Raw genomic sequence first — 17,704 nt, forward strand, 5'->3', positions numbered from 1 at the left:
TGGTTTTGGCACATAAAACCCCATAAATTATTTATTGCTAATCCGATAACGAATACCTTGGGATAACTGTGATGTTGATTTTTTCTCTTTTTTGTAGGAATGTGTATTACGATGTAACCAACTGCCCTACATGTTCTAACAAAGACGCCAGTTTTTCAACTGAACACTTTCAAGCTAAGGTTACTTTAGTAGCGGCAAGACAGGCGACAGACAAACATGCAAGACAACTCGCATGTTTGTGCATGCGTAAGCATAGGCGTGCGCAGAGGGGGGGCCAAGGGGGCGAGAAGTGGGGGGGGCGCAAAGTCAGCCCTATACATTGTAGGGGGGGGGGGGCGAGAAGAGGGGCGCAAAGGCAGCCGCATACATTGACATAATAGGGAGGGGGGCGCTGCGACGAACCTTCGCCCCCCCCCCCCCCTAAGGGGAACCCTGCGCATGCTTATGTGCGTAAGTACGCACTCATTCTGTGTATGTTGTGCGTACACGTATACAAACACACACGCGCGCGCATGCATGCACGCACATGTACGGACAACACGAGCACCCACGACAGTGGACATCATCCTGTGTGCTGGCGTATTATATCCGCAACTTTGTGTTTCGTCGTTTATGTCACAAATGAAATCAGTCTCCTCAAGAAGCGTCAACTGGCCGAAATCACAATTCTGACAATGTCACAATGCATTTCATCAATACATTTGTGTAGAAAAAAGAATATGACGATATATATGAGAACCAGCAGAACGATTGGCCACCAAATGTTATTAAAAATAGAAGCAATAATGAATGTTAATAGAGCACCACAGTGTGCAGCGAAAAAAAGAGATAAATGTTAATTAGCTTCAGAAAACGCTATAGTTTTTTAAAGAAAACAAATTTACTAAGCCTGTTCACATTGAGTGGTAAATAATTGCAAATTTGCGCGCTAGAAAACCGAATCAGCCTTCGTGATAAGCATTTCTCGTCCATCCTCCATTGTGTTGCGAGTAGGCATAACAAATACATCTCAGTGTAACCAGTGACTGCACTCCGATTATAGTGTGTAGGCACAATTAAGAAGAATTTATCCAACTGTGGAATTGAGAAAGAAATCAATTAGGCTGCTGTATTTACTTTTGTGCGTTAAACGTGCCAGCAACAGGTGAAAGATGACGTCATGTGTATCTATAATGTAAACCGACTGGATAAATAAATAAATAAATAAATAAATAAATAAATAAATAAATAAATAAATAAATAAATAAATAAATAAACACGATGCGTGTGCTGCTCTGGTAGAGCGTCCTTTGCTGCGCCTTGCACATTGGTGACGCGGCCGACCAATGTCACCACACAACGGCTTCCCGAGGAGCGCGCTTGCTTCGCAGTGCATCGTCACGTCGCCCGGCGCTCCAGAATGAAGCGTGCAGGACACGGCGTGCACAGCGGCGGGCATCCGTGAGACGCGGGTCCCGGAATACAAAACATCTGCACGCTTTAAGCCGCGTGGCAAAAAAGACTGGAAGCGCGGCGGTGCAGGGCAGAGGGGAAGCCGCCACCCACGCGCACGTCTTCGAGGTGTGGGAAAAGCCGGTTCCTACATTCGGTCTTGCACGGAACGCGCCTGACCCACCATGGGCCCTGGAGACGGGGGTTTAAGGGGGAGTTGTAGCCCGTACACGGGGACAGTGAGGGCGGTAATACATCAATGCCGCAAGCTGTGGCTGCGCTCACGCTGGCAGTGGGGAAAGAGATGAGGCGGACTCGAGCCCTGAGAAAATCATTAGTCTCTGACGAGCTTCGCAGGACCGCGAACAGTCGGGAAGTGACGAAAACAGGAAACAAATAGGTCCGTCGGAACGCTTGTGCGAACACTTCGGAAACAGCGCGCTGGCAAATGGGAGAAGCAAAAAGAGGAGTCATGCTTCCGCCTCTGCCTGTCCTTCCCGATCCCAGGACCTCCTCGGAGACGAGGCGCAGGCGAAGCGCGAATGTGTCCCCGGCGAAAAATTTTGTTTACTGTAAATATGTTAACTGGATCAGTTTTTGCGGGGGCGCAGTGCTCTGGAATGGGGACACGTTTTTTGCTGTGTGGGGGGGGCGGGATGACATATCAGTCTTTGTAGGCGCGTGCACAGAAGTTGGGCTTCTTACAGTGAAATGCTTCTTTAATATGCCTCATAACGCGTGATATGCCTCATAGAAATAGCGGTGATTGTTAAGACGAGGGAGGCATTCACTATATCCATTTAGAATTATTCCGCCAACAATCGAATTGAAAATATATACGACCAGGTGATCATGAATGTGCCGTGGACTTCAGCAGCTAGACACGCCCAACAAATACATGCCTCCAACATGCATCCACTTTCTTAGCACCTGCAGGGAAAGAATGCATAGTTTAATATATTTATTTTTAAAATTATCTGCATTTCATTCTTTCATTGTCGCGTAATATCCGTCGTGAATAATGCCTATGTATGCTAATGGCACATTTAGACCGTGTCCGCCCACATAAATGAACTATGAGCCTAATGCCGTTTTAGAACGTTTATGATGCAAATCCGCAGCAACTTCAAAAACTTTTACCTTCGCAATAAGCGCACGGTCTGCACACAGTCTGCACACGACAACATATAGTACATTAGTGATAATAGCGCGCTGCCTGTAAAGATTCATTTTCCAGATTGCATACACTGATATGTTATAGCAGCATAAAAAGAAAACACGAAATCTGTAATTTCCTTCACATTTAGACATCTCGCATCGTGTTTTGCACGAGGACGTGTTCGCTGCATGGACAGTAGATGAATGGCGTCGTGTAAATACTTTGATACAGCTACATACATTTTCATAGCATCCATCAGCTTTTCTTAAAAAGTCATCATAATCATAATCATCATCATTGTTATTATTATTATTAATAGTAATCATATACATATATAAATACTATGGGGAGAGAAAGAGAAGTGGGCTACGAAATGTCTGAAAATAGACACGAAGCCCACTCATCGAAGCAAAGAAATAAATACAGAAAAGAAAAAGACGAGTAAAGCACAGCAGATCCCATCCCCATAAAAAATGAAGGGTTCAGGAATTACAGAGGAAAGTCTAGTTCCGTGGTTACCGAGAATTCCAGGTGCTCTGTGAGCCTCGTATCGACTTTAGGTACGACATTTCCGATACAAGAAATCATTACTTGCTGCTTGAGGAAGATCAAGCTGCGTTGCCGAAATTTGCTCCGCAGCACGCACATCAACGGAAAAGTTGGGCTTTCAACAGCAAATGCTCGAGTTTGTTTCGCTGGAGTGTCCACAAGTCAGACACGAAAGGCTTGGCGCTCATCTTTGTCGGTGAAGACGAGGCGCGACATTAGCCCACCCGATGCGTTAACCGGAGCTATAAAAATCTACAGCGCGACGACTTAAATGAAGGACAGACACTGGCGACAGGTATACGATCCGTTGGGCAACAGGTTCATCCGGATCGGAGCGCTGCAAGCAGGCCATATAAGCATTCGAGCGTCGTCGTAGTTGCATTGAGTATAAACCCTGAAGTCAGGGTCGTGTGCTCACGCCTCCATAGCATCAGTTGCTTCGTTTCTATGGTATTAGTGTGTGGAACAGCATGAAAGCAGGTGCATAGGGTTATTTCTTACGTTGCATAATTTAGTCCTATTTTTGCACAATGTTGGGTCTCTTTTCCTTACGTTTTGTAATAAACTTATTGATTTTTATTAGTTTGGCATTTTCGTGTCTGCGCGTCGCGTACTTACGGCGTGCATTCGCTAAAGCTATCTTAGATTTAAGAAATAGGCGCTAAATCTAAATTATACTCTTGTTCACCGAGTTTCGTAGCAGCAGCTGACAGCACATTTATCGCGATCATCTCGAATGAGATTGTTGGCAAAATTATATAAATCAACCTTCATTTGATTACTCTAGGGGATTTGTTGGAGCCGTGATAAAATCAGCTATAGCATAACCATATGCTAGAAGATCCCTGCCTATAGCCCCACCTTCGAGAAATAAATACTCATAATCTACAACAAAATGCGTTGCAGTTCCAGTTAACTGGTTTCCGCATTCTGGAAATATACAAAAGAGGAACATCAAGGCTATAAGAAGGCACAGCCCGACTGAGACAAGGGACGAAGTACACGCACCACATACGATGACTTAAAGGAGGGCCAGAAACGGACGTAGGGTACTTCACAGGGCGTATAGGTTACGTCGTAGGGTGGCGTAGGGTGTCTCAGTCGCGCTGTGCCTTCTTATACCCATCAACCAACTCGCCCAAATCAAAGTCTTGCTGCATCAGCCAGATGTTTTCCACTGATGTGTGAAACAGGGAGAAAGTGCCCTTTTCTCGAAATAAAGAAAGAGCATGCGCACGCGCACACACAATAAAACGTCTCTGGCGTCTATTTCCTGATCTCGTGTTTGTGTTGGTAGTTTTTCCAAGCGTCGCTGCTGACAAACTAGCCCATCAACATGATTAGATCAAAAAGAAGCAGCGGCTACGGGTCTGACAGTAAAAATATATTTAACGTCATGTTCTGAACAGTGATGGCGGTGTTGGACCTTTCCAACCTACACACGTGCGCGACATTTTTTTGCCATGCTGAGAAGAGCCTTATAGCGCAGCGCTGCTTTAGCTTTCTAAAATACACAAATGTTCTCTGTCGCAATACGCAGAAATTTAGAAGAGTGTCAAACCAGAACGTCCCAAGTGGCAATAGCAGAAACAGGCGTGCGCTTGCCTTGAATCTTAAAACGCTTAAGCACACTCCTTTCTTTTTTCTTCATTTTTTCGCTCTCTCTCGCTTTCTCAGTGTTTGAGCGTTTTCACGGGGACCGCTCCTTCTAAGCACCGAGACAAACGGAGCCCCTCCTGACTCACGCTGTCGGAGCCCCGGCTCAGAAACGGCGCCTCTGCTAATTCATCGCGACAAACCGCGCGCTACTCCGGTTGCCGAAAGGGTTAATCCTATTCCATTAAGCGCGGTCCCGAAATACCGATCTCCTGGACGCTCTCCAGAAGGCCGTCCGCTCCACGCATGCAACGGGAACGGAACGCGCATTCGCGGCCCTAGGTGACGCCGCCCGCGAGTGGCTTCCAGTGCCCCAGCGTCGCGATGCACCGGCCGCAAATATTGGGAAGCCTGAAAGCCTTGTCAGAAAGTGTACGTCCCTAAATAACCGCGAGCCTCCGCTTTTCTGCGCGGAAGTGCGCGCCGCACTCCTCGCGGTGGCAACTGGACAAAACGGGTCGCCCCGTGGCACCCCTTGCGTCTTTTCACTTTCTTCGCGTGGCTCGTTGCGGACTTTTGCGCGCTCGAGAGCACGTGCCCCCTTTCTGCCTCTCTTTTTCTACGTTCTTTTTTTTATTTGTGCGCCTCCCGCGCATTTCACTTTGACACGTTCCTGCTTACTCTTACTCGCGCCTCCAGCGGCTTGACGTCCGCGCATATGGATGTCGAAAGGCAGCAATAAGTTCGTACTTGCGTCTAGTCTTGGCTGCGCTGGGATGGCACAACCGTGTCGCCCGCAGGTGCCGACAGCCCTGATACCTCAGCAGCTCCGCTGCTCATGACAGTTGTCATAACTCCTGAATTGTTCTTTTCGTTTCAAGGGCTATGTTTGAGGTTTCTAACTCAAATATTGTACACCCTTATAAGCAAATACCGCTACAAGTGTGAAATCGGAGGAGCAAATATACTGGAGCGCCAAAGATAGCGCGCAATTAATAATTAATAACCGCGCACGAATTTGAAATGAGCACGTATCAGCTCACGAAGTCGAGTGCGTACTAGGCAGTTTACAATAAACATTATCGTGCATTCATTTGCAGCAGATAAAAGCGTGCATCAAGGACGATGAGCAAATGCTTTTTAAGTGCACTGGCCCGTAACAGTCTCGCTTAAGGTAGACACCTGAACTATTGCATCGAGAAATGAGCTTCTCGTTGTGCAGGGCAATAACCAAGGTCTCTTCGATGAGTTCTGGGGGTGCGGCCCTTTTTTTTTTTTTTTTTTTTTGCCTCGATTCGAGTGCATCGCGCTCTTCGATTTGCCATCGCGCAAGGCGAGTTGAGCAGTATAGTTCACACTTCTCCTGCATGCGCAACTCTGTAGAAGCAGACATCGTGCATGTTCTCGGCAGCAGATAACGTAACGCAGCACTAGTTGATTCGAGAATGCAAATATGTGCCGCTTTGGTTACAGCAGTTACACTCTAGATGTCACCAGAATGTGAGATGGAAGTTCGATACCCGGGTGATTATCACGACACGTTATTAAATACAAGTAAGGCGTTGAATTGCTTTCGGCGCGCGCACGCACACACGCACACACGCACACACACACACACACACACACACACACACACACACACACACACACACACACACACACACACACACACACACACACACACACACACACACACACACACGCGCGCACGAGAGAGAAAGGAATTATGCACAGATTCAGTCCGGGTTTTATTTACGAGTTTCCTGTTTCAAGGGTTAAAAGACAACGTATATTATAGGCCTCGTGCGCTCAGTTGATGGCGCCACCGCTCTCCGAATGCACAGCGCCAATGCGGCCACTTGATGGCCCATTTTGTCTCTGTTCTCCTCCCGGCGCGTAGCTCGCAGTTTTGTGCGCTGAACGTCGATGCGCGAAAATGGCAACGGAAAACGAGCCCCGCTTGTTTTTCTTGCGGCTACGGACGAATAGCAAGCGTTCAGGAATACTTCAAACGAAGCAGTTCGCTTCGGCGTGGCGACTTGCATGCCGCTAATCACGTTTACTGCGTGAGATAAGAACTGAATAGTACCGTCGGTCCGTCGGAAATACTCGGAAAATGCGTCGCACAAATAAAGAGCGTGGAGACGTGTGTTTAGAAGCGAGTAAACTTTTTTCTTGGCACACGATAGAAAATGCTTTTTATCGGCAGCATCCTGCGTCGCTTGTCCTATGATAGGCGCGCATTAGCAGAAAGCTGGGATAGTTGAAATGACATATTATAACGACAAAAAGATAGAGACCGCATGAAGTGCCGTCGTCTCTTAGTTTTCTAGTGCTGTTAGTACGTCGAACACTTTGCGAAATTATATTTTTGAACATGTGTAACTGTGTTTTTCGTCTAAGTCCTCCGATCATAGAGCCGATCCTGAAGCCCCCCAGCCCGACAGTCGTGCACAGCCGACAAAGTAGGCGCTACAGAGGACTGTTTTACGTCGTAATGGTTGCCACAAATCTCGTTCGGGCTAACAATAATAAAATAACTGTGAAGATTCGTGGGCACAGGAACTCAGACGTGCGGAGCCAATACAGTAGATGTAGAAAAATTACTTTATCATTTCAGACGGAGCACAATTCAAAGACATACACACTGACACAATGCACATAAACTGGACACTGCACTGACAACGTTACTGTTTCAGCCTTCGTGAAATACCATTCACGTCCTTCCATGGAAATATGCACGTCACCACACGCTCGTGACCCAATGTCTACAATGTCGACGACCACTCACTCGTACCGTTGCGACGAACACAGGCACCGGGCAGCACGATGAATTGGTCATGTCGGACTTGCGAGCAGCCTCGTCTTGAAGACGTCGACTGTCATGCCGTTGCGGCGAACACAGGCGCCGGGCAGCATGATGACCTGGTTGTCTCGTTCTTGCAAGAAGGCACGTCGCAGATGCTCGTGATGGTTACTTCTGGTACGGTGCCGGCGGCAGTGTGGGACCGTAGCGTCGTCCTCGCAGGCGTGGTGACGCCCGCATATCGCGAATGGCCTAGCCACGGGGTCCGAAGCCCCGAGCCCCTGATCGAACACGGCGACGGCCGCGCACCCAACTTCGTCTTCCTCTTTCTTCATGTAGCTATTTGGCATTCGAAGGCGGTGAAACCGAAACTGACTCATCACATAACACCAACATTGTGTCAATATTACCTAAAGCAGTAGCGTAGCCAGAAATATTTTATTGGTGGGGGTTCAACATTGCTTTATGTTCGTCCGTGCGTTTGTATGTGTGCGTGTATACATACTAGTGATGCAGAACTATCGATGGTACTATCGATACTATGGATAGCTGAGTCACTATCGGACTATCGATGGTAAAAGATACTATCGATAGCTTTATCGATAGTAAGTACTATCGATAGTTTAAAATCGACAGCGCGAACTCATTGCAGAATAAACTTGGTTTCCCGCGCGCGTGGTACATAGTGGAGCCGGAGCAGCAGGCTGAAGAGCAAGAAAGTTGACATGCTTGTGTTCTTCACCAGAGTGCTTCGCTGACACATGATCATAAAGTCAAACTATTCAGCTGTAGCGGAAACGAAGCCGTTGCATGGGGTGGAAGTGAGCGGCTTCAGTTTTATATTACATTTTAAGATTTCAAAGTAAAAAAAAATGATCAAGAACAAAGTTTGGTAATTGTAAGATGTAACTCGTTGCTTTTAAATATGAATTTATTGATGGACATATGCCGCCATTTTCACTGCGTAATTAATTTATTTCGCCAAAAATTTGCTCAAATTAAGCGAAGCTGATAGTAGGCTATCGCGAATATTTTGCCAATTTGGCCAGCCAGCAACAGCATCGTTATTCGCACCACTAGGGATAGTTTGTCGCATGGTTGTGACGGTGAAGAATGCTGCAGCAAGACTGGGAAATACGAAGCTCTTTATTTTGTCGAACTTGTGCCCAGAAAATCAAGTCAGAATACAAGCGATACATGCTGCGCACTGATAGAGGCGAGAACAGTCGCCGGCCGTCGAGTAATCTGATAATCGGTAGAACGCTTCGTCTTTTATACATCAGTCATCAAACCTTCCAGCGTTATCGCTGCTGCTCGCGTAAGCTTTCGAATAAACTTGAATATTCGGGTCCGGCGCGTAATCTTAAAATGTCAAACAATCGCAAAGCTTCTCAAACATTGCGTCGTGGTCTGCGTCAAACGCTGCTAACAGTCTGTGGGTGAAACCCGAATGCATCAAAACAAAGCAATAAACACGCGTGGCAGTAATATCGCTAGTAATATTACCGATGGTACCACCGATTCGACTATCGATAGTTTATCGATAGTAGTACTATCGATAGTTTGTTTACACTATCGATAGTTTCAAAGAAACTATCGATACTATCGATAGTCAATTTACCGATGGTTCTGCATCACTAATACATACACATGCAAAATTTTAAAAAATTCGAGGGGCGGGGGGAGGGGTTTTCAATCCCCCTGTTTACGCCAGTGACTTGGATAGAAAGTGAAAGAAACTGTGCGAAGACAGGACGCGTTTGCTTATCGGGCGCGCCCAACAGCTGCGTTCCAACGTTTTCGCCGATCAGCCTCGTACGACTTCCATGGAAAATGATAAAATTGCACCTTTGGCAGTTTTCCAGCCGTGTTCTTGTAGCTGTTATGGCATGCGAGCTCGCAGGAGCCGATAGAAGTTGACTTTTTTCGCCGCGCACACACGCTTGCGCTGCTAGGGGCCATGACCAACCTGCTGCGGCCAAGCGAGGCTGTGCGGAGGGAACAGGGACGTTTTGCCAGCAGCAGCCGCAGTGGCGCTGCATGTCCTATTTGAAACAGCAGCGCACGAGGCCTATAGCACGGCTTTAATGACGCACACACACACACGCGCGCGCGCACTAGATCGTAGTTGCGTAGCGCTTTCCTTCGCTGTGTCCGCGAGATAAATGAGTCTCATTCAGCGAGGGCCCTTTATACAGGCGCCTGCGAAATATTAAACGAATAATTGAGCAGATTAAATGAAGCGTGCAGGAAAGTACGGACGATCTGTGTTGCCCGTTCTGTGTGGTCAAGTAAATAAGGGTGGATAACTGGGCTTTAAATATGACATCTTTGATGTAGCACAGGCAAAGACGAGGACACGCGCACACAGAACGGCACTAGAGTGTACTAGAACAGAGGAGTGCTCGGAACGGCCGCAGCAACAATGTACAGAAAGTGAAGCCCAAACAGGGTCAATCCACCTGCAGCGCTGCGATCGGTAGTCTGCAATGTGTCGTCGTTTAAGAGCTGCGCGCGGCTCCGGCAAAGTGGTGCAGGGGTAGAATGCACTCAAAAGGCCCGGGTTCGAATCGCAGCTGTAGATGGTGGATTTTTATTCTCAGTGTCATTTTTCACAGCTGTGTTCGTTTTTTACTTTCTTTCTTAAAACTAGCTTCCGTTGCTAGGTATTGCTACAAAAAGTAAGGTAAAATGTGAAATCTTTTTTCGAGTATCGTCTTCGCGAAAATCTCGGAGGCCATACTTTACGTTTTTGTTCAATCCCGGTGGGTGGCGCTGCAAAGAACTGCGCTCGTTGTCAAATTTATTCTGTTTTACTTCACATTTTGCGTTACTTTTTGAACCAACACGTAGCAACTTAAGCTAGTTTTAAGAAACAAAGGAAAACCAATACAGCTACAAAAGGTGACGCTAAGAATAAAAACCCACCATCTGCAGCTGTGATTCGAACCAGGGCCTTTTGAGTGGGAAGCGGCCATTCTACCCCTGCACCATTTCTGCGGAGCCGCGCGCATCTCTTAAACGACGACACATTGCAGACTACCGATCGCAGCGCTACAAGCGGATTGACCCTGTTTGGGCTTCACTTTTCGAAGCTCGTTCCGGGCACTCCCCTGTTCTAGTACACTCTAACGGCACCATTAGTGCTGTTAAAAGTCTTCAGTGGTCCGTTGATCGGAATTTTCTCGTGTCGTAGTCTGTTTTCCTCAGTAAGCACAAACTGTGGGCCGATCACGGGGATAAGTGCCATTTCGGGCCGACAGGCGTCGCCCGGTATTGATTTCTTTCCCGATACAGGTGTAGAATGCGCAGTCTGTATCCATTACGTGCGAGCATTAGAGAAGGCGGCAGATGTGGTGCTATTGCGAAATAATATTACACGTCATACTTTGCGAGTCACAGACCAGACACGTATAACGGGAAACAATTACAAGACGCACACAAGAGGGAAAGACTCGCGTTTGTGCACGGGAAATGTGGAAGGGGAGAAACAAACGGCGAGTGTAGTTTTTTTTTTAATACCGTGATAATGATCTTTAAATTCCATAAGAGTAAGTCTGTTCCCGCAACACGTGTACAAAACAGCCAGAACAGGTAGCAGAAGCAATTTGAACGAGAATGCCGGCCGCGGTGGCCGCATTTTGATGGAGTCCAAATGCTCGAGCCCCGTGTACCTAGATTTGGGTGGACGTTAAAGAACACCAGATGGTCAAAATTTCCGGAGCCCTCCACTACTTCCCTCATAATCACATCTGGTTTTGAGACGTAAAACCCCAACAGTTATTAAGGTGAGCGAACATCATGCTATGACTGTTTCGAATAATTCCCGTTCACGAAGGCTGCCGAACCCGCGCTCCGAGCAAACCCAACATGTTCTCGCGCAAGAAGCCGAACGCAGGCGCCAACGCCGCCAAGACGCTGAACTCATTCTGCCAGATATTGGTTACAATGTAATGCTCAAGAACTTCGGTGGCCAATCATGTCAGCAGAAATTGTGTCAACTAAATTTCGCGACATTTTCAGAAAGGGGTCCTTATTCACGATGCTGAGCAAGTGCCGCAGAGCCGCTTTAAAACACTTTCAGGTATTTTCCGAGAACACACCATTCGCGCGTGCCAATCGCGGTGCGTAATCAGTGGGGCCGCATTGTGAAAATGTGTTCCTGGACCTTTTCCACACGCTTTCTGTAACCGGGTATGCTGTCTACTGAATACGGCCTCAGATCCCTTCTTGCAAAAAAGTCCATTTGAGCGGAACTGGCAAAAAAAAATGAAAAAAATTTTTAGCAGATAAAGCTCCTGCAGAATGTCAAACGCGGCTAGCGCCGCGTTAACACTAATGAGCCCTTCTGAAAACGGCACTGCTTCAAGGCGCACTGATTTATTGCATAGAACACACACGCTTCTTTGCCATATAGATGCGATGTTCAGGCACCAGTAATAATAATAAAAGCCCACAACTAAGTGATGAAAATAAAAATTATAAAAAAATTACATTAAAAGTACGCAGCAGCACTCGTCTCAAAGGCGTGTGGTGCGGTACTCCCACACAGTGCTGCCGGAAGCCACGGTGTTTGGGGAGCAAATCTCGAACGATGAATCGAGACCCGATGCAAAGGTCAAGCTGCTCCTGCCTGTCTGCGGTAGCGCGCGGGGGGCGTTGCCACAGCGGTCTTGTGGCTTGGACCCCTTGCACTTAGGTTCGACAGAGAAGTCCAGGTCACGGGGCGCGTCGACCACCTTGACGTACGGGTTGGCCACGCGCCACTTCCTCCAGCTGCGGTAGTGGTAGCGGAAGGTGAGCACGGTCCAGGCGCTGTATACGGTGAAGAGCATGAAAGCGAGCGCAGCGAGGCCGATGGATTCCCACAGCCGTCGTTGGAGCACCTGCTGCGCGGCGCCGTGAAGGCAGAGCACGCCGCAGAGGAAAGCTAGTGGCGAGAGCAGGCCGAAGCACAGCAGGTCCCCGAAGAAGGCGCGGCGCACGCTGACGCTGTTCACCCACTCGCAGAAGTGCCGGGGCCGACGCTCGACGTTGAAGTGATAGTGGCAGATCTCGCAGGCCTCGCTACCGCTGGTGCTGAGCCAGTGCTCGAGGCAGAGCAGGTGCACCAGTCCCATGGTGCCCGAACACAGGCATATCGACAGCAGCGGAAGCCCGTGATCGCCCTCGTGGCAGATGCGGCAGATAGGTCCGCTGCTCGTCGTCACGTTGGTCGCCAGGATCGGCGAGAGCGGGACAGGGTCTTCTTCGTCTTCGTCGTTGTCAGCCGGCGAGCCGTACGCGCTGCGTACCTGCACGCGTAACACAGGGTTCGCCCAGAAGCTGTCGGAGCACGGTTGTGGAGGCGGCCCGCCACCGCGCTGTCTGCCGATGATGGGCGTTGATTGCAGGGGCGTGTCGGTCCTGGCAGTTGGTGCTCCCTCGGCCATGTCGAGCGTCGAAGCGGCTTGGCTTTCAATGGCAGTACCTTTGCTCCACGCCTTGTTTAAGTATAACCACGCAGGCGCGCGCCACCTAAATGCAGTAGCGCTGTATCGCGTTCAAAGCGGCACCGAAAATGTAGTGTGCTTTTTCCAGGCGCTGGTTGTACGTACTTCTTATCTTTTTCCACTTTCTCTGGATACGCGCACAATCTAACATTGTCTCATGTTAAATATTGCAGAAGCTGGCTGCCCATCTATAACATCTATCTACCGATAAGAAGCGCACGGATCATGCACTCTCATGCGATAGATTACTTCTGGCGTATACGGCAGTTTTTGATAGTGATTGCTTTAATGTGTATAGTAGTGATGAATCACAGTTAAGTCTGTATTCACATGCAGTAATAAAAACAAATTTTTGACAGTAAAGACTGCATGACGTGGCATTTCCGTCACCTCAACCTGCTCTGCGTGCCTCCTTCCCGCTTTTCGCTGTGCAGACAGTTCAGGTCGGCATTCCAGCACTGACTGTTCCGACAGGGGTCTGTCGTCAAGGCGGGCCAACACAGCAGCTAGCGACAGTCTGTGCGAGCTGTAGCGAGGGCAGCGACAAAGAACGTGTTCTATCGTTTCTTCGCTGTCACACTGGCTGCAAGTAGCACTCTCTGCCATGCCGATTCGGAAGGCAAAAGATTTGGTGAAAGCAACACCAAGCCACAGTCGACAAAGCACCGTTGCCTCGAGTCGAGAGAGTCCGGACGGAGGCCGAAGTCGACGACACGGGTCCAGTCTATGCAGTCGTGTGTGCTGTAAACTTGGTGTGTTCCACAAGGATTTTATGTCTTCATTGGCAATCTCTCGAATTTTCATCGCAGCATCCGTTCTTGATAACGGGATGGATTCTTGTACGCCGTCTTCGTGTGCAGTTCGAGCAGCAGCGTCGGCATGTTCGTTGCCCAATATGCCGCAGTGACTTGGAAGCCACTGAAAGGTGATGTCATGCCCTTGAACGAAGAGGTGATGGAGCAGCTCTCTAATTTCCAACACGAGTTGCTCGTGAGGTCCACGGCGTAAGGCGTATATCAGGCACTGTAAAGCTGCCTTGGAGTCCGTGAACACGCTCCATTTCTTGGGTGGTTGGTCATAAATTACTCTAAGTGCGCTACGCAGAGCAGCAAGTTCCGCGGCCTTACTGAACTTTTTGCGTGCCAGTGGCCTATTGAATAGGCTTTAGTACTGCCGATCTACAGCTTCCTTTTGTTTATATCTTTTTTTTTATCGCGCGCCTGCTCTTCTCTCCGCTGTCCTTTCCATCTTTCTTTCCCTTTCCCCCTCCCCTTAGTGTAGGGTAGCAAACCGGATGCTACAATTCTGGTTAACCTCCCTGCCTTTCTCTCGTTTTATTATCTCTCTCTCTCTCTCTCTTCCCGCTTTTCGGGGCCTAAGCCATTTGCGTCTTTAGCAGTGCACGGCCTTGGGGTTGTCACACAGCGTGATGAGTTTTCTGTGTATTACCAATAGCGGTATTTTTTTTTTTCATGGCACGAATACTTGTGGACGTGGCAAGCATACGGGCTAGTTGATGAAGTGGCATGGTGACGATAAAACAGCGCAAAAAGAAGACAAAAAGACGTAGCTCGTAGCTTCTGGCATTCCAAGGCAGAGTGCCAATCTTTTGCGCACGTATTAATATGATTGAGTTTTACATTCCAGAGCCACGATCTAATCATGAGGCACGCCGTTTCGGGCAACTCCGAATTTATTTTGACGACATTTACCTCAACCTCTCCACAGCAACCACATGTATAATAGAAGAGAACCTGACATTTTTTAACATGTACCTAAAACACGAGCGTTTTTGCATTTCCCATATCGAGATGAAGCTACCGCGACTGAACCCGCGTCGTCGAGCTCAACAGTGCTGTGCCGAAACAAGTAAGACACAGCGCCTGGTAGCACACTTATTAGAGAATTAAATGGCATACCTGAACAATAAATAATAAAATTTTTGGGCAGGCTGCTCGTTCTTTAGTGTTACCTTTAGTGTTAAAATCGATCATTTTTCACTGTAATGTATGCTTTATATGGTTCAGTGTTGGTTCTTTTTCCTTTTTTCTAGCTTTTTTCTTCTCATGTGCTTACGTGAGAACAGGTGATAAGACGTGTATATATTAAATGCGTGGTTCTAAACAAACCTTGATTTGATGTCAGCGCCTGTATACGTCCATTTATTTATTTATTTTTGTTACTATGTTTATTCATCACCCTGTAACCTGTGGATGGTTTTCATGACCGTGCTTGTTGCACACTGGCTCATGCAACGGGCCGCATGTTTTCGCGCATAGTAAGATCATGTGCAATATAACTATCAACAGGAGGTCATAAAGAAATTACGCATAGCGCACATGTTTGAATGTGTGTGAAACGAAGGAGGAGGAGGTGGAGGAGGGAGGAAGGAAAGGCAGGGAGGTCAACCAGACGCGCGTCAGGTTTGCTACCCTGCACTGGGGTAAGGGATGAAGGGATTAAAAGCTTTTGTGAAGCGGCTACGGAGTGTTAGTCTTTGGCAGCCCGTTTTGCATGCCTAGAGAATCAGAAAGACTCGGAAAACCCCAACTACGCGATCCACGTGATCTACGCGACCGTGAAGTACGCGGTCTCCGTGATGAATAATAATAGCTTGGGTTTTACGAGACAAAACCACGATATGGTTATGAGGCACGCCGTAGTGGGGAGTTCTGAAAATTTGGACCACCGGTGATCCTTTAACGGGCACCTAAATCTAAGTACACGGGCCTCAAACCTTGTCGCCTCCACCGAAAATGCGACAGCCGCGGCCGGGATTCAACCCACGCCGTTCGGGTCAGCAGCCGAGCAGCGTAACTACTGTACCACCGCCGCGACTGTGTCCGTGATCAGACCCTTATCTATGACTCCGTGTCCAATATCCCCTCGATTTACTATTGCAATATCTCTACAGGATCGGGTCTTCTTACTTGGCAAGAAGACGGTCGAGAAGAAAGGAATAGAGAAATCGTTTCTTCAACAAAAGTCAGCTATGTGCTTCAAGGCGTAATTTGTTGCACTGATAATGTTTAGTTGCCGTTTGTTGTTTAACTGAGTAATCCCGTAGGGAACACTGTAAATACCGGCACAGCTATAAGGGTAGAACAACTGTTCACTAAAGGCACAGAGATGTAGAGATTAGGGCAGTACTTGTATGTTCTACATAAGATACAATTCGGTATATGAGCGCTGTCCTACGTGTGCGCTGTATTAGACAAGATGAAAGGGATGACTGAAGTAGGGAACGCTGTATACGTCAAGCTGGATCGGTAAATTAAAACTCCTGAAGTCGTTCGCCATACTGTAACCTACATGATTTCGCCAGCAAACATAAGATGGAGTAAAGAAAGACTGGCTATATTTTTCACATGAGCTCTTCGCGACAGTATGTCATGTCAGACATGTCAGACAGCATGTGCTCGGGACTAGCTTTTTCTTTTTTTTTATCAGCACTTATCAGCATGGTTCTAAATAAACCAAAATTTAAACCTAAAAGCGAGTTTTGAGCGCCTCCTTGTGAACTTTTTGTTACGCAAGAAGACAGAGATGAGGATTAGACAATAAACGGGAGTAGCCGATAACACATTGGTTGACGTTAAGAGGAAAAAGCGAGCTGAGCAGGCCGGGTTAAAACAGCTAAATGTCGGTCTATTAGTGTTCCAGAAGGTGGGTATTAAGAGAAGTGAAGCGCAGGCTGCTGAGGACGGTAGAGAATTAGATGGCGGGATAAAGGAGGAAGCGTGGAGATGGAGGTCAACTGGCACAGGAAAGGAGTAGTTGGAAATAAAATTGTAAAAAGATGCTTTCGTCTTGCAGTGTGCATAAATATGATGCTGATGATTATAATGATGATAAAAACTGTATGCTAATGAACTGCGCTGCTCTTGGGGGTCGAAATTCGGGAAGGGAAAACTCGATCATTTTCTTCAGAACGGAACCTTTTGACCTACAAATCAATGAAAATCGAGTCTTGGAAATAATTCGCCAGCTGATCGAACTAACTTAATCACGCTGTTTAAAATTTCCTTGAAGAATAATGACTTCTGTTGCAGTGAGTGCCATAAAAGATGAAGGAGAATAGAGAGAACATATGAGGTGAAAGGCAGAGAGGTTATCCAAGTTAACAGTTGGATACACTCTGCACTGGGGCACGCGTCTTGGTCAACAATGGTTGAAAGTGAATGGCCACATAAAGCATGTTTTCGCATTTACTTCCGACCTGAGCTTGTATCTAATCTCGAATGATTATTGGACGCCAGCGCAGACAATCTGGGTTGAATGATCATCGAAATGGACATCAGTTGAGGAGGCAGTCTGTCCTGAATAACACCTATGATTTGGATACACGAAAATGCAGAGATGGGGAGCTCGACGGCTATACTGTAACATCGAAACAACTATAAAACGAACGAGAATCTTTTTATTGTGCGTGAAAAATGAATATCGCCTGTTGTTACACCTACATGTTATAACATCGCATCAATCTTATTCTTGTTTTTCTGCGCACATAGAAGCGTAGCTGCTCTGCACAATATATTGAATTATTGTAATGTAGTGCCAGCAAGACGAGTACACGAGACAAGAACATCAACACAAATGCAAGACGCTATAACTTCCAACAGCGACCTTTATTTTCGGGAACCATGTCATATTTACTGCCTCATGCGTCTC

The 17,704-nt window shown here is 47.4% G+C and overlaps 2 protein-coding genes across 2 annotated transcripts in view; both read right to left on the reverse strand.

Annotated features, from left to right (window-relative positions):
• Positions 1 to 17,704, reverse strand: part of LOC119378835 (uncharacterized) — a 76,104-nt gene that overhangs the window by 39,544 nt on the left and 18,856 nt on the right. The gene's annotated exons all lie outside the window — the stretch shown is intronic.
• Positions 11,906 to 13,078, reverse strand: LOC119378834 (E3 ubiquitin-protein ligase MARCHF2). The gene has a single exon (XM_037647856.2). The coding sequence runs from the start codon at positions 12,971 to 12,973 to the stop codon at positions 12,062 to 12,064; it is 912 nt and encodes a 303-aa protein (XP_037503784.1). The 5' UTR covers positions 12,974 to 13,078; the 3' UTR covers positions 11,906 to 12,061.

This window comes from Rhipicephalus sanguineus, chromosome 1 (assembly GCF_013339695.2).
Source record: "Rhipicephalus sanguineus isolate Rsan-2018 chromosome 1, BIME_Rsan_1.4, whole genome shotgun sequence".
NCBI classification, from domain to species: Eukaryota; Metazoa; Arthropoda; class Arachnida; order Ixodida; family Ixodidae; genus Rhipicephalus; species Rhipicephalus sanguineus.